General features: G+C 42.9%; 1 protein-coding gene across 2 annotated transcripts in view; it reads right to left on the bottom strand.

Moving 5' to 3' along the window:
- Nucleotides 1-21,775, bottom strand: part of CADPS (calcium dependent secretion activator) — a 210,316-nt gene that overhangs the window by 25,553 nt on the left and 162,988 nt on the right. The window contains exons 20-24 of one of the 2 annotated variants that reach the window (XM_034066465.1): nucleotides 17,071-17,217; nucleotides 13,790-13,945; nucleotides 10,870-11,017; nucleotides 4,787-4,861; nucleotides 3,646-3,729 (exon numbers count right to left, since the gene is read on the bottom strand). In XM_034066465.1, the coding sequence (XP_033922356.1) occupies nucleotides 3,646-3,729; nucleotides 4,787-4,861; nucleotides 10,870-11,017; nucleotides 13,790-13,945; nucleotides 17,071-17,217 (610 nt within the window). The remainder of the gene's footprint in view (nucleotides 1-3,645; nucleotides 3,730-4,786; nucleotides 4,862-10,869; nucleotides 11,018-13,789; nucleotides 13,946-17,070; nucleotides 17,218-21,775) is intronic. The other variant, XM_034066466.1, reaches the window with a different exon arrangement.

Here is a 21,775-nt window from a genome sequence, read left to right as displayed (position 1 = left end):
GTTGCCGGCCATCTTTGTTTGGGTGTAAAAGCTCACCTGCTTTTAAATATTTCTAAAGCTACCATTAAAACAGCCTAAATATAACACGCACACAGTTGCATCTTGGGATGAATAAATTATGTGTCCCGAATGAGAGAATGAATGTATGTGTGAGACAGAATGTGAGAGTGGGTGGAAGCACTCATATGGTGTGTGTGGGGGGTGCATAATTAAGCACAATGAGGCGATACAAAAGACCAGACTGGTGGTAATTGCCGAGGTGAACGCTGCAAGTATTGGCAGCACCCAGGCTGCTGAGCCTGGGGCAAGAGCAGAGGGAAGGGCAGGAGGAGGATGCTGAGAGCCTGACGCTGTGATGTGTTACAGGGTCTGGTTGTCGAAGGGATAGAGGGGGCACGTCCCAGCATACGAGTTTATGAAGGAGGGAGCAAAATCACTGCCAAGCCATTGCTCCCTGTGAAGAGTGAATATCCCTGTCTATCCAGCTATCCCTGTTCCCAGCCAGCTGGACACCTCGCCCTTTCACTACATTTAGCCTCACAACTTTCTCAGGAGGTAGTGAAGTGCTATCCCTTGCTCCTGCACAACGGGAGCAGAGGAGCCTCAGCCTCCAGGCATGAGGGCAACTGGAGCCCTGGCCAAAGGCTGCAGCTCTGGAGGAGCAGGCAATCGTGGCACACTCATGCCAGCATGGAGCAGCCACAGGTTGCCCAAGATATCTCCAAACCAGCTCTTCTTTCCAAGCAGCAAAGTTAAACCACCAGCAGGAAAGCATGGAAAACAATGTGGCTTGGCAGTCTGCAGAATTCAAGCTGGGGTCTGTGCTCAGGGCTGCACTGTGCCATGCACCTCTATCTTCAGATATCACACAGAGCATGAAATAATGTAGTGGCACCCCAGGAAACTTGCAATCTGAGCATGGGTTTAGCACTCTTAGGTCCAGCTCAGTGCCACCATCTCAAACCACCTTCTTCAAAGCCAAGAGGCGACAAGAATAACTCAGTCAGCTTCCTGAGATCTACCCCCTCCACCCACAAAAAGAAAAATAGAGCTGCTTCTCCTGCCCACTCCTCTTTAATCAGAATAATTACTTGTTTTTCTTTAAACTCAGATTTGGCTACATTTAGTGAAATTTCCAAACTGCCGGATGTTGTGTGATTTTTGCTAGGCTGCCGTTTTTCACAAAGTATGTGACTTTGCCATGAAACGTCTCAGTTTACCATACAAATTTTGCACAGAACAAAAATAAGATCTTTTACTTCTGTCTCCCTTGGGTAATATGCAGTCTTTAGTTTTAATTACCATAGGTGCAATTCTCCACCTACAGAGGCCATCCAGATTCAAGGGAGTTTTAGCATCTGGCATTCCTGTGACTCAGTGGATCTCCACACGCAGATGCCCAGCCAGGGCCTGGGATGCTGCTGCCGAGATGCACTTAAATGTAGCAACAAACAGGGAGTGGAGGGGGGGGGGGGAAAGTCTGGCCAAATTTAGAAGAGTGTTTTCCTCTCAAAGTGCTCCGCAAGGAGAAGTGGCTAGTGAGAATTTATTAGGACAACAGATGCATTAATTTTATCTTGAATTTCGAGGCAAGAATTGGAAATGAGGATATCCTACTAGGTGATAAAACTGTCTGTCACAAGACCCCCGATTACATGTCACTTGCAGAGCGCCTGGAAAACACATGATGAAAGAAGTCAGTGGAAGGGGGTGGGAGACTAATGCTTTCTAGAGCTCAGCGGCTTGGACCATCACACTTTGTTGTATTTGTTCCGACAGGGAAAACGTGGGAGGTGGTGCAAGCATGCTGTAACAAGAGAGAGTTTCTCTATTTATCACTGCAAAGACTAAACACAGCAAATCACATTACTACTGCAGGGAAGGAAGACTATCTAAGCCCAGAATCAAAGGCTGGTCCTCAGCCTCCTCTTGTGCCTCTGGTGCTGCTCAGTGGCTCCCAGCGAACAAGCTGGGCAAAGTGAGAGATGTCATTTGCCTGAAAAGGAGCAATCCTGCTCTTCCAAAGCATGCCCAGCCTCCCTGCTGGGGGTTAAGGCTCAGCACCTTCCTGGAGACATGCATACACCATGCACAGTAACTATTTGGATGCTGAAGCACATCCCTTCCCAGGGAACTGAAGCTACAGGGATAGGCTCAAAGGCTGTAGGGCTGTTAGAACAGGATAAACTCTTTTGCTGCTGGGGCTGTTAATGGTCAATGTCTGAGGAGCAGCAGAACCCCATGCACCTACATGCTACCTTATCATGACTGGGCATCCAGAGCCCAAGAGCAGCCAGGGGCTTTGCTCAGCAATTGAAGGGAGCAGCACTTGGCAGCGTAAACAGTAGGATGTGGTGGGAGCAGCGCAAGCATCAACCAAGGAACAGCTTGGATTCACGGAGAAGGGCTGCACATTACACTGTCTACTCAGGCTGATGCTGGTACTTCCGATGCCTGGAAAGCTGCCGCCTCCACATCCTCTGCTGCTGCTGGCACGCGAGCATCTCCTAACTCTCCACAGCACTGGAATGAGAGAAGGTTCCACCCCAAGGCATCACCCGAACTCCCCAAGCAGGGATGAGCAGAACCCTGGGGCTATAATCACTCAGGGGTTATCCTGGGAGAAGAGCTGCACCAATGGGCAGTGAGAGGGACACCTTCCCTTTCCCTCCTTCTCTGAAGAACAAAGTGCCTCCAGCACACCTGGAATAGCTTGAACCCTATGGTGGATTAAACAAACTGCATGCACATAGCCGCCCATGAGCGGAATTTCTTGCCTCTCTCCAGCCCCATTTCCAAACAGATCCTACAAAACTGCCTCAAACTCAGCAAAAAGGACCCAAGAGTAGCAAGCAACAGACAACTGGAAGTAGCTAAGAAAACTCCTGAATGAGACTCTGAAAGCCTTCTGCCACGTTTGCAAAGAAACACTCATGTGAACTTCCTGGCATGTATTTTCAGACCTTTGGAAATCAGCTGCTATGCATTTGTCCTAAGAAGCTGTCACAACACTTCTCTGAAATACAGCTCAGACTGCTTAACCCTTGCTGGATACTGAGGCCAATTTTGCACGGATATCGTTTTTGTCCTGAACATTTCTAGGAAGTAAGTAATGTGACAAGTTCTGCCATGTTAGGGAGGAGTGTGGCATTATACAGACACCTTGAGCTGCATAATCTCATGGCATTTCCCCTACCTTGCTCTCTTTTAGTAACACAAAGGCACTCCCTAGATCTCTCTTATTTTGTTTTTCACTACTTAAGATGGTCACTGTTATGTCCAGAAGACTAAGAGGAACATACTCCTGATGCAAAAATAGCAATGCAGCAACTTCTTTAGTTAGGGAAATACATGCATAGTGAAATGATTTACTTTCATTTTCATACACAACTTCAACAGCATAAACTCCACCAACCCAAATGGTGACTGGAGATGGCTTTACTCTGTGCTACAATACAATAGCCTGTGCACCTTGGGTGTTCATGTATTGTATACCTACAGGTTGTTTCTCTGTTCATGTGGGGGTTACAGTGTTCAAACACCACAGAATGGCAGAATTATGACATAGCTGATCTAGCCCTGGGAGAGCAGAATACAACTCAGAGATAAAAATAAAGAAGAAAGGAAACTATAGTCTGTACTTACAGTAAATGACAGGAAAGAAGAAAACAAAGTTCCTTCATCGTATCTAGACAGTTTGGCCAAGACTCCTTCCAAAATGGTGACAAACTATGAAGGCAAAAAATACTGCAATTATTTTTAATCATCGAACAAGGGTGTAAAAATCAGCATCAAACACACAAACAGAACTCTGAGCATTGCCAAAGGAACCAACAGCCTGTCCCCAGGCACCATGGGCTGGGGCCTGGGGAGAAAGAAGCATTGCCTTTTGTGTGCTATGTGATCCACTTCTTGCTAGGTGGGTATCATCCGTCGGTGTCATGGGTGATGTTGGAACAGGAGGTGGGAAGGCAGCACAGCCTCTCTGTATGGGGAAGCTGGTCGTTCTTGCTCCCAGTACGCAGTGTCAAGCACGCAGCTAGCTGGGTATTCTTGCAGAAGAATTGAACTGGCATATGTTGGTGGATTATGTTTAAAGGTCTCCACTGTATAATAGGGATGACTTGTTCTTAGAAAGTTTGAAAGTAGAGGAAAAAACACCCCACCAGCTTTCTCCCTACATACCAATTGGTCTCTGTGCTAGCACAGCACACCAGACCTACACAACAAACCAAAGGAAATGCTGGCAGCTGAGCTAGAGGAGACAACTCTGATGAAAAACAATTTCCAAACAATTAAACCTAACATTTTGGAATGTATTTCCCACTACTGTCACCTTTAAATTAACTTCCTAGAAGAACATATGGTGATCTCGCACAAGATGAGTTATTTTGTCCACACAACCTTTTGCGTAGGAGTGGTGACCACTTCTCTGTGCCACCCCATCATCTCTGCAGCAGCAATAAGCAGTGCCACCCTCTGACTGCAGCTGCCCCTCGGTACCATGGGGCAATGGTGACCACAGGGTGTTACCCCCACATTAACTTAACACCCATGCCTTAAAACCACTTCTGGCCCAGTATGGCAATCCTGCTAGCAGCATATTACATCTCACACAGCTCCTAATCATCAAAGAGTCACCATGCAAGGACTGGGAGATGTATGATCCTGCCTGTGAGAAACAAGAAGCCAATTCAACATCTTAATGTGTCACATTTTAATGGAAACGCACATATTAAAAATGCAATGTTAACAGTGAATCACTTCACCTGAAGCTGAAGGTTACCTTTGCCACTAGGAGTGTTATCATTTCTTTGACGGTTTCCTCAATTAGTTCATCTATTTTTGAATGGTATTGGTGCTGAAGAAAAAGAAAAGGGGGGAGGGGGGGGAAATATTAGCACTGATCACAAGCAAGAGCTCAACAGTTGTCAGACTCTTCCCTTGGTAAACCACAATATGCAGTAACAACCTGAAGAATTACACAGCTTATTACCTTGGGCTCCACTATGGCGACCAGTGATTACTTACAGCCATTGGTGAGACCCTGAATTTGGGAAAATCTAACATCGGGTTGTGAAGCACGGGCAAACCCTGTCCTCTTCTGTGCACCTGCAGCTCCAGGAGCCACATGCAGATGTTGAAGGGGAAGCTTTGCTATCCCTGTGAGCACCAGCAGCCAGTGCTCCTAGAGACCCTAAAATCCTTTTGCTTCATTTGGCACAAGGATCACAGTCGTCAATGAGATATGCCTGCTGCTGGAGGGGAATGGGCAGCCCTTGCCTAGGGCACCACAAACCACACAGCCCTTGGAAGTGGGGTGGAGAGGACAAGAAGCCAGGCTGAGAGAGCTGGAGTTGTTCAGCCTGGAGAAGAAAAGGCTCCAGGGAGACCCTAGAGCAGCTCCCAGTGCTTACAGGGGCTACAGGAAATGTGGGGAGGGGCTCTGGACAAGGGCAGGTAGTGATAGGACAAGGGGGAATGGCTTTAAACTGGAAAAACATAGATTTACATTAGATATAAGGAAGAAATTACTCACTAGGAGGGTGGTGAGGCCCCAGCACAGGTTGCCGAGAGAAGCTGTGGCTGTCCCATCCCTGGCAGTGTTCAAGGCCAGGTTGGACACAGGGGTTTGGAGCAAGGTGCTCTAGTGGAAGGTGTCCCTGCCTGTGGCTGGAACTGAATGAGCTTTAAGGTCCCTTCCAACAAAACATTCTGTGATTTGCTGCACCAGGAGAGCTTGCAGTGTTTTAAACCCCCAGGAATGATGTTACACTCTTCCCATCTACCGCAGCAGAACAGTTTAACCTGTGTTGCACATTGGGCTCAGCAAGCACATGGCTCAAATTAAGCACTCATTTAAATGCCTTGCTCAGTGACTATAAGATAGATCTAAAAAACACCCAACAAACCAAGATGAGCCTTTTTGTCCCATGCAAAAGCCATCACACAGTGCAGCCCCGAGCCCTGGGTGTCAGCAGGTCCCATGGCACCAGCTCAGGACTGGCTGACCTACACCAGTGCCTGCAGCATCAGTGTTTCCGCATCTTCAACCCAATTTCTGCACATGCCAAACCTTGCTTAGCTTGGGAGCTCTGATGCAATCAGCTGCAATATGGTTAGAATAGGTACTAAAATACAGTCTCCTACTAATTTAGAAAAGACCTGTTTCCAATACAAGATTTAATTAGTGAAAACATACAGTATATTCTTATTTTCAATGGACTGAGAAAATACTGATTATGACTGCTTTCCAACACAAAACATTTGATTTTTCAGTCAAACATTTCAAGCACTGGTGCTAGTCACTATATTCATTACCACTTGGCATTAATATTGTTTTAAAATGTTAACATCAAATCACATTGAAAGAGACAAATCTGCTTTAAATACTAATCAGACTTTGGGAAGGAAGACTGCAAGGGCTTTACAAATGCTAAATGTTGGTGTCAGTGTCTGATTGTAATCTCTGAACTACTCTACACTTCGGGGATTTTTTCCTATGACATTAACATTAATAAAGGAATTTGGACAAAAGAAAAGTTGGACACACTTACCCACTCTTTAGCAAACTTTTCAGGTGATTTGGAACAGAAATAAAGAGGAAAGGGCAAAAGACAGGAAAAAGAACATATGAAGAGAAACTATAAATAAACCAAAATCTTTTAAATAAAGAGATGCATGAGAACAACTGCATCATGCATAGAAACAATAAGCAATGGAAAATGAAACATGATCAAAACCTCCTTTCACTGAAACACCAGAGATTGTTACCTGTAGCATTTGCAGGCAGTAAAGCCTACAGGGACTTGACCGTACCTAACTGCTGACAGTCTCTTATGGTTTTATTTTGCTCTAGAGAAGAAGGCTGTCAACAGGCAGGTTCAGCATAGGGACAACTGCACATCCTTCACCAGGATGGATGCGCCTGAGGGGTGAGCCCTGCTGCAGGGGTTACATGAAGGGGTGAGCCCTGCTGCAGGGGTTACATGGTGAGGCACATCTCAGGCAAAGTCTTGTCTGGGCACACTCACAGCATCACCTATAAGGGAGAACAGGCTGGCACTGCCACACAACAGGCTGTGATCCACTGAGTCCACCCGAGGTACAAACATACATGAGCAAGAAATATTTGCATTTGCAGTTCCCATTTCCATGTCTGCTTTGCAGGTCAAGATATATATGAGTCCCTTATGGGATCATAGTTATGATTAATCTGTTAACTAACAGATTAACTAACACAGAGTTAGCTCTTGTCAGCTCCTGGGATTAACCTGGCATTTCCCAGCATAGCTGGAGATGTAGCTGAAGGGTGACAGGGACCTGTAACAGCTGGGTACACATAGGAGCTGCTGACGTCCTTGGCATATACAGCCAGAACCTCCTATGGCAGCTGAAGAAGAGGTTGTGCATATGTTGGGGGTGTCTTCCCCATGACATTTTCCTTCTGCAACTAGGTTTTCTGTGTGTGCATAAGGATTTAGCTAACTGCTTTCATTGGGTAAGTCATGACTTTTAACTCAGAAATGGCCAGCTACATGCAAAATAATACACTGTGAAATGCACCCACCTATGCATTATCAATTCAAACCTTGTTTAAAAAGCAATAAGAGCCCCGGTGGAATAAAACAGCAGCTCTGAGAGCAGGAGAGGACCCTGTGTACACACCAAGGACTCTGATCGTTCATTTCCATCACAACCGCAGTCCCTGGGGTCTGCACAGATCTGGTGGGGGGCCAGGGCCACGCAGAATAGGACCCGTGAAGCTGTGGGTCCTGCTCTGGGCAGCCACAGTGATGTGCACCCTGTGCTACTCATGCTGCAGCTCCATTTCCACCTCGGGAAGATGAGACTGAGCCAGGATAGGGTTGGAGAAGGCGGCGGTTTGGAAAATAAGTGTCTGGTGCTGCTTTTGCAGGCGCCTGGCTCGTAAACCAACATTTCTAACAGCTCCTTCTACATTTCTTATGGAAACGCTCGAGGTTAAAGATCACATATCTGGTTTACTTTACCCAGTGCAGCCCCCGCTTTCGATAGAGTTCATCGCAGCTTTCTATTAGCTCAATTATTACAATCCGTAATCAGCGCACTACAATGATTCAAGTTGACTTTATGTGATGAGTATCTTGCCTTGTCATGTAACAGATTGTGTGTACGTTGTATTTCTCTAAGGACCATCTGACCTTAGATATTAAATAGAAACATACTAGACCAACTGAGAAACATTTAATACATACATTTATCCCCTTAGATGTATTAAAAATTCAGAGGAAAAATAAATATTTAAGATGGTAAAGTATGTTTACCAAATGTTTTAACAGCTGCCTTTAGAGACAAGGAAATGGAAATGAAATGATGGGTGTTTGTTTCACAGGGTAATGCTCGCAAAATGCATTCAAGTATCTGTTTAAGTGAGTGCAACTGAAGGTAGTCTGAAAGGGAAGGACAGTGGGATGGGAGGGAAACCACAGGAGAGAGGTCAAATAATGTGTTGAGAGAGTTTCTGCCCATGTAGAGCTTGGACTGTCAGAAAAATCAGGGGTTTGTTTCTAACAAAACTGTTCTCCAGTGGGTCTGGGCAGACTCTCCAGCCTGAACACCATGGTGGGCAGTGAGCCCTTTATGCTGCTTTTGAACTGTCTGCAAAGGGATCACGTATCTGAGAGCCATGTGCCAGCAGTGGCAGTGATGGAGTGTCCTGTCAGTGGGTTGTGTCTGTCCACCCCTCCCCAGTGACTAGATGGGGGGACAGGGACTCAACAATGCACAGACACAGCTCCCAAATTACAGAGGAATATGCAAGCTTCAAACCTGGTTTTCCATCCCTCTCCTGCCTGACTCATCAGAACTGGAAGAGGCAAGGTGAAAGTTTGTTTTCCCCTCCCAACAACAGATCTATATCTTAACTCTTAACCCCTATCTCAGTACCCCTGCATCTTAACTCTTAATCCCCATCTGAGTACAACCATCTCAGCACACAGGCTTAGCTTTAAGAAGAGGAGATGAAGATAGCCAAAATATGGAGTGGCAAAAGCAAATGGAGGGGGAGGTAGTAACACTCATTAAAAGACAGAAAAGAAAAAGGGAGGGTGTATAAAATACTGCAGCCCTAAATGGTAACTTATGCACCGATAATTTGCACCTGCTTTACAGGTCTATTAGTTCAGCTATCTATTAAAAACCTCGTGCCCCAGCAACTGCTGCTTGCCACAGGAGCTATGCTGTCTCCAAACTGTTGTACCGAACACCTTCTTGAAGCGGCACGAGCAGATACAGAACTAATCCCTGCTGCAGCTGAGAACAGCAGAGAAACAATCTTGCTGCTGCCTGGTCCCCTCTCACCTGCAGTTTGACTCAGGCCAAATGTGCATTGTGACTGATATGCTCAAACTTTGGAGGAAACCAGAAAGCACAAAGCATCACAAATCAGCATGGGAAGATGCAGTGAGTGCCTGGTCATACTACATCCAGACACAGCTGATGGTATAAGTTTTATGTCATCTGAATACTTAACCTGGCACTTTTATGAATGCAATTAGCTTGCTCTGTCATGTTATCAGAGTTTGCTTGACCTCCAAAATGTCTCTGTCTCCAGGGACTTTGCTAGTATAATTCACAAGGGTTTGATCCTGGTTTGCAGTGGTGAGCATCACAACCATAGCCCTTCCTGGCTGATGGGGACAGCTGGGGCTTTTGGGGAGATAAAATGGGTATGAATGCAGAACAGAAAATGCCAGAGAAGTTCATGTCTAGACTTGAAGAAGAAAAGCCCATTCAAGGTCTGCCTGAGCATACTTGGAGGACAGGGAAGAACCTGATGACGGGCAGTATGAAACCTCTCCTGCAAGATGACTGTCACAAATAAAATGCTGTAATTGAAGCATGTATAAGAAAAATCAGAAGAACAGCTGAATGTGATCCAAACACCACTGATATCAGAGCGAGGATCCCTGTTGCATCCGGTGGTCTTTGGAGCAAGTCCTCTCAGAGCAAGAGGGAGAGGTAAACAACATCAAAAAAACACCCAAAACCAACTTGCAATGATTCAGTGCAAAATCTGACCAAGGGAAGTTTAGTGAAAAGGCTTATCCAGGAAGTGCTGACAAGCAGCAGGATGGGAGAGCCACACAGTATTTGTCAATTTATTCTAGACTGATATATGAATATTTAATTTGGCTCGAAGCCACTGCAGCAGAATTACCATTACGACGCATTTAATCTAGCCCAATTTACCACATTTTTCTAATTCATAGATCAATTCACAGAAAATTTGATCTGCAACTATGGCTGCAGAAGACAAAAATTATCAGCAATTAATTCAAACAGGTTTCTTGTTTGGAAACTTGAGTCATTAACAACCTGGAAATCCGGGATCATCAAGTGTGCTGATTAGAGCCAATACTCCAGGAAGTCAGAACACTTGGAAATTCAGTCTACTTTTGGAACTTATCTATTTTGGTGTTGTGTCGGGTTTGTTTTTTCATTACAAGCATCACAGCAACAACTTGGCACTTCTGTTTTCCTTATGTTTGCCTACAGAAAATAGACATATACAGAAAGTGCTGATACCTGGCTCCAAGGTGTGGTTAATGACTCAATCTATATGGTCATCATGTATCAAATAACCGTAAGAGATAGCTTATAGATAGCACAGTCCTTCAAAAAAGCCATTCCTAAGTGATAGGGATTCTGAATGTTTATATTCATTAAATTTATTTGAGAGCAACCCCCCGCATCTTCATCTGCACACTCTATATGGGAGGCCAAATCCACAACTGATATAACAGCTCCAAAACCAGCACAACAGGAGATAGGAAATTTCATGGCATTGCCTTTAAAAGCTGTGAAAGAAAGAACCTGTATTTTTACCTCTTGGCCCATTTCCATACTGCAAAGCTTTGTTGACTGAGCTTTGGCATCCACCATGACATTAAACATGGTGCATATTGATTGAGGGACTCGGAAATCTGTTGATCGGCTGGTTTTCTGCAGCTTTACTTCAAATGCAATCCTGGTTCTGTTAAGGAAAGTGGGAAAAGACATTTCAATTGCTTTTAAACATACTGAAGCTAATAAGAATAAGGTGAAACAATACTGAGAAGAGTTTGAGAAACCAGAAAGCTGAATGCTACTGGGAGTGCTACAGTGCAATAATTACAAACATGCTTTACCAAAAAGGATTTTCTAGATTAAAAAGAAACCCACTCTCCAGAATACACCCTATTTATAAAATGTGCAATGGTTTCAGGGTAACTATGACTTTCTCGTGCTTGATAAACAGTGTGATGATGTTACAAACAGCAGTGTCAACGTACACCTATAACTTGGTTGCATTGGCTGATTTATAAACACAGATAAACAACAAGCCTGACACATTAAAGGAAGCTGCGATTGCTCCATTATACCAACTACAAGTAACAGAAGCTCATTTATCACTTAACTGAAATCATAGTATTTTTAGGTCTATGTGATTGTATTTGATGGCTGAAAGTTCCTAATTGTCTCATAAGTTCATGGAAGTGATTTCCCTGATCATACTCACCAGCATATGGCTGCAAAATGTGCATGGGTGCAGTCATGCAGGTATGAACACAGGCATGACACCAGATCGCACCTCACTGCTCTCCTGAGGTTCCACAAAGCTCAAATTTGACATCCCTGGCAGTCACAACCCGTGTTACACCAAGAGCTTTGTCAGGCCAAAGACTACAGAACTTAACCCCATGTCATATTTTAAAATACCAAAGCATTTGTGACTCTAACATGTGGGGTACTCTGTAGTACAGTGGGCATTGCCTTGCCTTTCTTTGGAGCCCCTCTACAGATTCCAGAGGTACTTCACTAACCTAGCCTAACACAGGACAATTATCACATCAAACAGAATCTGCCAACAAATTAACATAGGAGCTTCAGTTTAGAAATAACAAATAATGTCTGCTGAAGCTCAGGAATATCTCTGATCTTGAATGATCCCCCAAGGGTTATGCAAATGAAAACTCATTTACAAATGTAAAACTCCCATTCTTGGGATCAGATCTTAGCTGGTACATAGGTCCTTCTGCCTGGATTTATTAGCAAAACAGACCTTTCTTGCAAGAGCTGCTTTCCTGACAGCACCAAAATACAACTAAGCGCGGAAGGCAGAGTGGCTCCTCCATGGTATTCAACAGTTCAGAGACAGACGTGCAGAAAAATGTTGTGTCAAACTGAAATTGCTAAAGAAACCTTAGCCAGGCCCTGTTTGCAGGTGATATAAATAGGGAAGGCAGCATATTGGTTTACATCAGCAGTGGCATTTGAACTGATTTAATTACCAGTGCCAGATTTAGCCTGGACTCGGGGACTAGAATCTTGATAATTACTGAAAGGACCCAAAGTGACTGGGATTTTCCATCTCCTCGCAGAGATGAGCATGTTCCTACTTACTTATGCTCAGAACCATTATATATAGTCATACCACTACAAGCTGGGCCAGGTTTTTACAGAGGGGCAACATATTTGTAGAAAGGTTGAAGCAGTTGGGAAAAAAAAACAACCAGATTTCAGGCACAAAAGCCCTTCTTCAGATGTACCTGGAAACTTGCTTGCTTTTCCCAGTTATCTCAGCTGAGATATCCCAGTCCCATTTCTATAGCTCATCACAGCTAGAAGGTGACTTGGCTCCCATTTAAAAAAAGAAAGAGAAAGTAAGTGTTTTGCTGGTGGTGTTGGGGGCAGAGCAGAACTCCAGCACTAGGTTCTCTCCTAAACGGTCTGACAACCAAAGGACAACTGAGGAGCAGCTTTTGTGCCAGCCAAAGGATTAAAGATGAGTAGCTGCAATAAAGGGGGATTTGCTCAATGTCAAAGACATCATGACCATCTTACTGCACTTAAAATGCAGTGGGGTTTACTCCAGAAGGGGGAAAAAGCAAGCCTTGGGATGTTTGGCTTTGGTAGGCAAGACTCCTGCCTACATCTCGGGGACCAGACGTGCTTTCTTCTATGGTGACATTGCACAACCAAACTGTGAGGAACATGTGAACAATAAATACCATGCTCACACTTGCAGAAGGGCCAGGCAACTGTGGTACGGAACAGCCACATCACACATCGCAGCTAATATTAGCATGTACCAGCTGTATTTGGCACTCGTTTTAACTTTGGTTTGTCTCTTTGTCTATTAATTTCTGCACAATGAAATGAAAAGTTAATTTCTTCCTCCTGCCTCACCACCTCTGATGCCAAATGGACATGAATTATTGTGGTTGGTTTTTCATGGATCTATGTTTTTTAGGTGGCTGTTGGGATCTTATTTAGGACTATGCCTTTAGCACTTAGCCTTGTTGACAACAAACTGCATTTACAAAGACGTGTGGCACTGAAAATAAGTAACTACCTATAAAGCTTAAAAAAATGGGTGATTTATTGCCTTAGCATGAATATGTACTCTCCAGCGTCTCAACAGAGAAATGCTTGTGCTTGTGAGAGTTCACAGCTGAGAGCAGTAGGGTGGTTTTCCACCATGTCTGTGCCAGGCAGAGGTGAGCTGGGCTCACTAATAAATGGTGGTTGAAGTGAAGCTTCATTGATAATAAGACAGAAAATGCCCCATACCTGGCAATGTTCAAGGCCAGGTTGGAGGGGGCTTCAAGTAACCTGGTCTAGTGGAAAGTGTCCCTGCCCGTGGCAGGGTGTTGGAACTGGATGAGCGTTAAGGTCCCTTCCAACGCAAACCATTCTATGATTCTACAACTGCATCCTGTGAGCTGCTATGAGAAACATGACTGGTTTGCTCATGGTCATGTACCTTTTCACACAGGACTCGATCATATCACTCGCCATAAGCTTCAAGCGTTGCTCTAAGTGTTTTCCAAACTCCTCCTCAGGCCAGTGCAAATCCCGAATGAAGGTCTGTAGGGCATCAAGTTTCCAGAACAGATCTTCTGAGGTGCCTGATCCATTGCTGGCAGGGCAAAATGAGAACAAAAGTCATAAGTGGCATCAGGCTTTTGGTAACCTGATGTGGAGACCACTCCTGCAACAAGTGTAGAGCAGACAGTAGTTCTATACACACAACAATGCTGGCAATCTCCACCACCAGGATTTTGAGTTTTACCATACAGTTGCCTAATCTACCTTGCTATCATCACCCACAAAACTTTCCAGACCAGATGAGTAAGACAAAGTTATGGGTTACACATATTGAACAGGAATAACGTGTGTATGGTAAAAATCAGCCTTAGTTAATAACCACATTAATATATGTGATTATTAAGAATTAAGGCCAGAAACTGGTAGAAAATCCTTGGTCAATAACTGCCATACTAGACTGTATGCAGTTATTAAGATACAGGGTTTCATGCAATTCTCCCCCCTCTGAATTGTATCTTGAGCTTGCCTTGTCCCCTCTCAGTGAGAGCCACATTTCCAGGTAAGGGACAGTGCTAACAAGTGGTGAGCGAGGACACACTTTATCTCTTGAACAGCTGAAAAGAAATCAGGGTAAGTCAATTGAGCTAAGGGCACTACACATCTCACAGCCAGGAGTTTTGGCAGGATTGACTGCTGCACCTTTTCACAGATCTGCCTCTTGCAAAGGCATTTATAAGACAACCAATTTCTATTATTATTTTTTAAAATTTATTTTGTAACATCTTTGGTCTGTCACAAAACTCTGATTTTCTCTCCCAAGCATATATTCTAGTACCCACACCCCTGCCCAGATGGACGTCTTTGGTCCTGCAGTGTGTAGCTACACCGGCTCTTTTCACAGTATAATTATATCTCAAACCTCTACTTACAGAATAAAAATACAGAACTGGATTGTGCTCTGTTTGTACAGAGAAATTTATGCACCCATAACCCTTTTCTCTCCCTCTTTCCTTCTCCCTCACTTGTTTTTTTGTTTCCAGAACAATTACCAAGGGAGCTTCAAGAGTTTCAACCCCCTCCTCGCATACCACTAATGCTAACACAGTAATTTATAAGATATTTAACACACCATGCATTACCACTTGTGCTGACATCATCTATAGAAACAGATGAGGGAGGGTGTTTCTATTGTGACAGATGCCAGCTGCATTGAATTAATGCTAGAGGAGACTGGAGCTAATGCATACAAGGCTACTCCGAGGTGAGAACCATAGTCCCAACATGCTAGAGGGGTCCTGAGAGGTCCTCTGCTAACAGAGTTAATAAGATAAAGGACAAATTGCCTCCTTTGTAGGAGAACTGTAGCTGACACTAAGCAACAGGTAACATGTCCTTGATGGAGGGGAAGGGTGAGTAGAAGGAAACCAGGGAGATGAAAAGATAAAGAATCAGGCATTTCCTTTAACCAGGGGACCAGTTTGGACCACAGTCTCAAGTGTTCATCTACAATCAGTTTTGAGTTGCATCTAGTTCAAACCTGTGCTTGGATATAAATAAGCTTCAACAGTCTAACCCCAGTTTTGGAACTGCATGAATTTATGTTTTAAATAATTAAATACGTACAAATACAATAATTGGTATTTACAGCAACATTATGACATCCATTTGGTTTCAAAAATTTAAAAGCATTATTCTTGGTCTTTTTCTCACTTTTGATTAGGGCTCCATGCAAGTAAACAATACAGTATATTCATTTCCAAGAAGCACTGTTAATATTTGGCTTGTAAGCACTGCAATTACTTTAATCACACAGGCAGCTTGCAATATACCATTGATGCTCAAGCCTTTTCAGAGGGATTATCCAATTTTCTGTCATGACATGATTCTTATCTTTTCAAGGGCAATACCACGAAGCATGCACAGAGAGATTAAAACTTTCAAGTACTCTTTACAGACAACTGCCTAAGCTAGCCTTTAATATAGCTATCTTAGCATGAATATGAGTTGTATAGCTTTGAAACATAAATGACCATGCTAATATTTAAAAGGTTTTTAAAATCTATTAAAAAATCATACATCAATGTTTGCTTTGGTTTGTTACCATGGCTCTGCAATACAGCCTGTGCAAGGCTAATGGCAGAGCCATTTTGGTGGACTCCAGTTGTAGATGTAATTGAGGGTGTTTCAGTAACAGTGAAAGAGGTAATTTGGGGGAGTTTATTTGGTTTTATCTTTGAAGTGAGTAGGTAAGGAAAAAGCAACACGTTTGTGTAGTGCTGGCTGTGACCATCTCATGCCAACCCCAAGTAACCCTCTAGGAATTTCCAGGAGATATTGTTCTTCTGCTAGGACATCTTGGGAGATGAGCTACCTCAAATGATGAGATTTGGTTTGAGCCCACTGTATATCACCCTCCACACTGCTTTGGTAGCTGGGACTTGTAAGGGAAATACATTATAAGAGGGGAACTTGCCCAATATGTGCTCAGTATTTGTGATATGTCTCCTCTGAGATCCACCCATGCACCCTGGACATTCAGGGAGCGGGGAGCAGAGAGCACAAGCCTCCTACAGATCAACTGCTTTGACACTGATTTTCCAGGACACAATCTAAAGATCACATTGAAAATATCTTTCTTTAGTTGGTCACAGCATTATTTAGGCTGTAATGATGGTTATGGAGCTGTAATTGCTCTTGGGGGCCTCCCCCCGACATGAATGCAGGGTGTTTCTCTTTGTTAAACTGTTTCATCAAAATCAAGATAAAAATTATTATCTGGGAAATTGCATTAAACAACATTCATTTTTAGATCTACATCTGGTCCACAAAAATTGGTTGACTGGCATTGAAATTGGTTCATCTTCTCTTTTGGACGAAACTCTTTGCTGAGACACATGATGTAATCGTAAGTAAGTTCGTTCATTGTATGTTCTGTGATTTGTACATTGTTCAGACCATGTCCCATTGTTGACAGCTATTTTGTGAAGCAAGATACTTGCTCAAACTCTTGATGGGACTAAGACAAAATTTCAAGCTTTATACAAAAAAACCCTTTGAAATACACATGCCAGAAATTCACGAGTGTCTCGTTCAGAAAACGTCTAATTAACTGTACTACTCTTTAAAGTTCTATGTAATGCACAGAAACAAACAATACATATCCATGCCAAGATTACTTTAAATTTAAATGAGATCTAATTTGAACTGAATACACACTCAGAATCATAAATAGCAGCCATCCATGACGGTGCAGAAAAGCTAGGCATTTGTGGGATGCCTAGCGGGATGTTAACTGGTAGATTTGGTACTTTAGGGAGATTCACATTTGGTAGATTCACATTGGGTAGATTACTTGTTAAACTCCTGTGGAAGAAACAGACAGAAAGAAAAAATACCATAACAGTGACAATGCAGATGTAGCAGAAGCATGTGACACTCATAAACAAATCTGCAAAGTTCACAGCATGACGACAGTTAAAAAACTAAAGCAAAACATTTCAGGAAGAAGCATGAGTATGGAAGCTCGAGTGTACTGGGTGGGCAGTCGGCAATAAAAAGCAAGTTCCTTAAAAAGAAAAATTAGAATGAAAAGAAGAATCACAAAGGAGCAAATCAAGAGAGTACTCTAACACCCATGGAAAGTAACTCCACCTTCAAGTCCTGATATCACTTCAAAGTGCAGAGAACAGCCTTTCCTCGGAAAAATCTCTCTTGTAAGGGAGTGAGTCTGTTAGATTGGATGAAAGAGCTAAACTAAGAGATCTACCAAGGAACCGGGAATCAAAACAATAACTAGAGAGTTTGAAATTCCAGCCCTGCAGAAGTCCAGAAGAGTTTTTCTTGCAACCAAATGGAATGGAGTCAGGATTTCACCCCAAACCCCTTCTGTTTATCTTATAGTATACAAATAACAAAGATGGGCTAATCTGGAGCAATGAAACAGTGAACCACAAGGTTCTTCCTCAGTGAAGACTCATGCCCTGATCCTCCTTTGCATTCCTAGGTGGGGAGAAAATGGGTACCACAGATTGCCCAACTCTACATATGTGCACTGTGAAGTACACTGAAATCCAGGACTAGCATGTGAATATTTCTTGGCTGGAATCACCATGGGGTGATCAAGACATTCAAAGATTAATTTATGAAGCATGTGCACTAGGGCATCATGACTTCAACAAATCCTTTCAGACAAACAACTGTTATGCAAATAGAGATCTTTCAAAAGTGGGCTAGTGCATTAAATTAAAGCATCGTCTTCTCCTGAGACAATGTGTTGTGTAAGAGCCCCACAAGTGTGCTAGGTCTCTAGATGTTAAAACTGGTCTAATTCTGTTTTAATGACTATCTCATCATAGTTATATTTTACAATCAAACTAAAAATGTTGTGAGATTTGGGAATCTGCAGAAGAATGGAACTCAACTACCCAACTTCCATGTTTCCTGGCTCACAGAAAAGAAGCCAGTTTCAGGGGCATATCTTGCTTCTGCTTTAATCCAGTAACACTGTATGGCACAGTGGTACCCAATCCATAGATGGTTTTACAGTCCTGTTTGAGAAATAAGCCCAGATATTTTGACACTATTTTCACCAGATGATTATTTGGGCTCAGTGAAAATGGAATCTGGACTTCAGGATTACAGCTCCAGCACTGCTGAACCTATGAAAGCTTTTCTGTTGAATTGGATGGGCACACGTTTAGCGGCCAAACTTCCCTGCTCTCAGTTACCACATCAGGACGTGTCACCTTAAGAGATCTCTCTCAGTTCCCTGGATTACATTAGTTACTGCACAGGCAGCATTATCTGAACTCTTTGGAAAAACTACCAAACTATACACTATGTCTTTTAAGGTATATTAAACCTTAGCAACTTCTTTGAGTCACATTTTGAACTCCATTTCTTACTGAAAAATTTATATATCAAACCCCAAAGAAATGGAATTGAACTAGCTATACTTAATATATGGTTCTTAATGCGACAGAAGGTTTGAACCACATCTCTGGAAGAGCTCAGCTTGTCATTGGTGGCAAGTATTAGGGAATAGACTTTATCCTTGCTCTCCCTTTGTGCATAAAATCCCTTGTTGGAGAAGAAATCCACAATCCAAAGTCTCTTTCTAGTGGGAAAAAAAAAAAAAAAGAAAAAAAAGTCTGTTCTTGTTTTCTTTTGTTTCTATGACTCTTAATAAATTTGGCTTCATGTTATCTGCTTGTTCTCTTTGTTAGGCAGTAAGCAGATATGGGAATTTACTAAAGTAACAAAGCTGTCTATTGTTTCCATTCATAGTGTATCTGCTATTAAGATGACATGATTATTGAATGAGACACAGACTCCATAGTGATTGAGAGAGTGTTAAATCTTCAGAAATGGCAGTGCATGTGGTTAGATACTGATATGGAATAAATAAAGAAATAGCGAGAGGTGGACAACATATAAATGTATAAGGAAAAGCAACTTAAATAACTTAGCCAGATGGTAAATACATAAATCAGAGGACCTTTGGTTTTAATATTAAAATTCAAGAAGTGACAGTGTTATATTAATAAAAACACTGTATTAATAAAATATGACTTCTAGAGTAAACAGTATACTATATTCACACGGAAACATATTTCTTTTATACAACACATTATTTTGCTGATGCAAGGATATGTTGCAAGAATAAGTTAGTACTCTTAAAACAAAACAAAACAGCAAAATAATGGAGTATATTATGTTAACATACAGTAACTAATTTTAAAAATATTCTCCTGAATTGACATGCACAGTTTTGCAGGTTCAACTGCTCTAATTATCTGACTAACAGTTGCAGTGAGACCTGTAAAAAATGATTAATATTATCAACAAATGTTCCATCCTACAGTTGCTCAGACCATAAAACTACAGGTCCAAGATGAGAAACTGTTTCTAGAAGCCAGCTATGCCTATTTAATATAGATGGCTAAATATAACCTCAGCCATCAGGCAGGGAATGTGGGCATTTGCATCAACATGATGAGGGCTGTCTGATTTAAGACGACTCAGCTTCAGGACTGGATCCTGATACATTTGATACAAGATACACACTGGAGCTGTACTGCTTGTTTTCTTGGCTTCTTCTGATTCACCGTCATTTGTGTCTATTATCTGCGTACATGGTGTTCACCTGTGCTGTCTGCTGGGAAATTCTCAGCACAAACAGACTGGCAACGTACCCCTGGACAACATTCCAATGCTCACACTGTACTGGAGCACTGATCATGGAAAATGTCCAATTGCATCGGGGCTGCTCCTGTGTAGCTGCCCTAGTACTGAAAGGAGGGCAGAAAAATCACAGTATTTTCACTGAGTTGTTTCTTGGTTTCAGAACAGAGCTAAATGAGACCCTTGCCCATACTGAAATGCTCACTTCCTACAGGATGCCTGAAATGATTTAGTGATGGGAGACGCAAGCGCCTGTCTCTCCCATCACTATAAACACAACCTTGCTGCCTAGGCAGAGCAAATGCTCAAGAGCAAATCTTTTTCACAAAAGCCTTGATGTGAAGCAAAGAGCTTGATAGTGAAGTAGGCAGTCGAATCTGTGATCTTCCTGTGACTGACACCCAGAATAGTAACAAAAATACTCATTTTCACTACAACGGTGCTTCTGTTAAGGGGAAACATTTTTCACGAGCATTTTGTAGTAGTACAACCTTATAAAGTGATTAGTAAATCCATACTGTTCAAGTTCTAACATTCATATTAATGATACATTTATAAATAGTTTGCAAAGGGTTAGTGAGCAATTAATGGATGCTAAAGCCAGGACTACAGTGCGGTAGAGACAGCCACAGGTCAATGAGCAACATCCTAGTCAAGCAAGTGAAACTGGTTGTCATTGCACCGGCTTTAGCATTTGCTCAGAAAGATCTTTCAACACAGACACACACAGAGAGACACACACACACACGTACGTGTCTGCTGGCTGCAAGATATATCAGCGTTCTCCGAGAAGCTAGCATGAAAAAAACCCCACTGCAAACCCTACTTTTCCAAGACCTCTCAACTCACCAGAGAACAGACCTACTCTGTATCCTCCGTATTTGGATGACTGTGCGAAGGACAAGTGTTCCACATTTCTCTGCGTGGATTCATACAAGCACACCAGCTGCTATAGCTATAGGGCACGGACCCCCTGCAAATTCAGCAGCTCTGCAGAGGCAGATTACATAGCCCTCATGAGCACATTAAATCGATGATTCTTCCCCCCATGTTTTCAATACTCAACAGTATCTCTCTCTCTGTTCGTGATTTCTATACCTAACTCCTTGTAGCATAAGGTACAGAGTATTCAGCAATGAAAATAGAAGAAATATATGCTCACAAACTGCCATCTGGTCAGGTTATGAAGGGCTACATATTTCAGCCTTGATTGCAAGCATGAGCACAGAGAAACCCTTTCAAGAGACTCTATGCTGTGGAATAATTTCCTGGTTAACAGGAGATAATGAGATTTCCTTCTCATAATCCACTGTAGAGATCCAAAGCAGGACAACAGTAAGCTCGGAGGAATGGACAACCACAGTGTAAGCTCGGAGGAATGGACAGCCACAATGATCTATCTTTTCTATCCAACACGAAGGTCTTTCTTCCAAGCAGAGGAAAGCCATGGGAAAACATACTGCAGTGTTTTCCAGTTCCCAAAAAGCTCTGCTGGAGAGGTGGCAATAGGAAGTCCATGACTTGGATGGGGATTGGCTGGTCCAAACTAATTGTGAATCAATGGTCAGAAATTCAACTGTGTGTCAGTATGGATATGCAGGGGGAGAAGGCAGTAGATGCAGGAGTACATCAAACAAAGTCTCTGATCTGAGTTCTTCTGCAAGTTCACTGTCGATCAATCTAAGAGGAGCAGGTGGTCTGCCCAGGAGGCAAAAGATGAAGATGCCTTAACATTTAG

The sequence above is a fragment of the Melopsittacus undulatus genome, chromosome 9, assembly GCF_012275295.1.
Source record: "Melopsittacus undulatus isolate bMelUnd1 chromosome 9, bMelUnd1.mat.Z, whole genome shotgun sequence".
NCBI lineage: Eukaryota > Metazoa > Chordata > Aves > Psittaciformes > Psittaculidae > Melopsittacus > Melopsittacus undulatus.
This window is presented reverse-complemented; position numbering and strand designations above follow the sequence as displayed.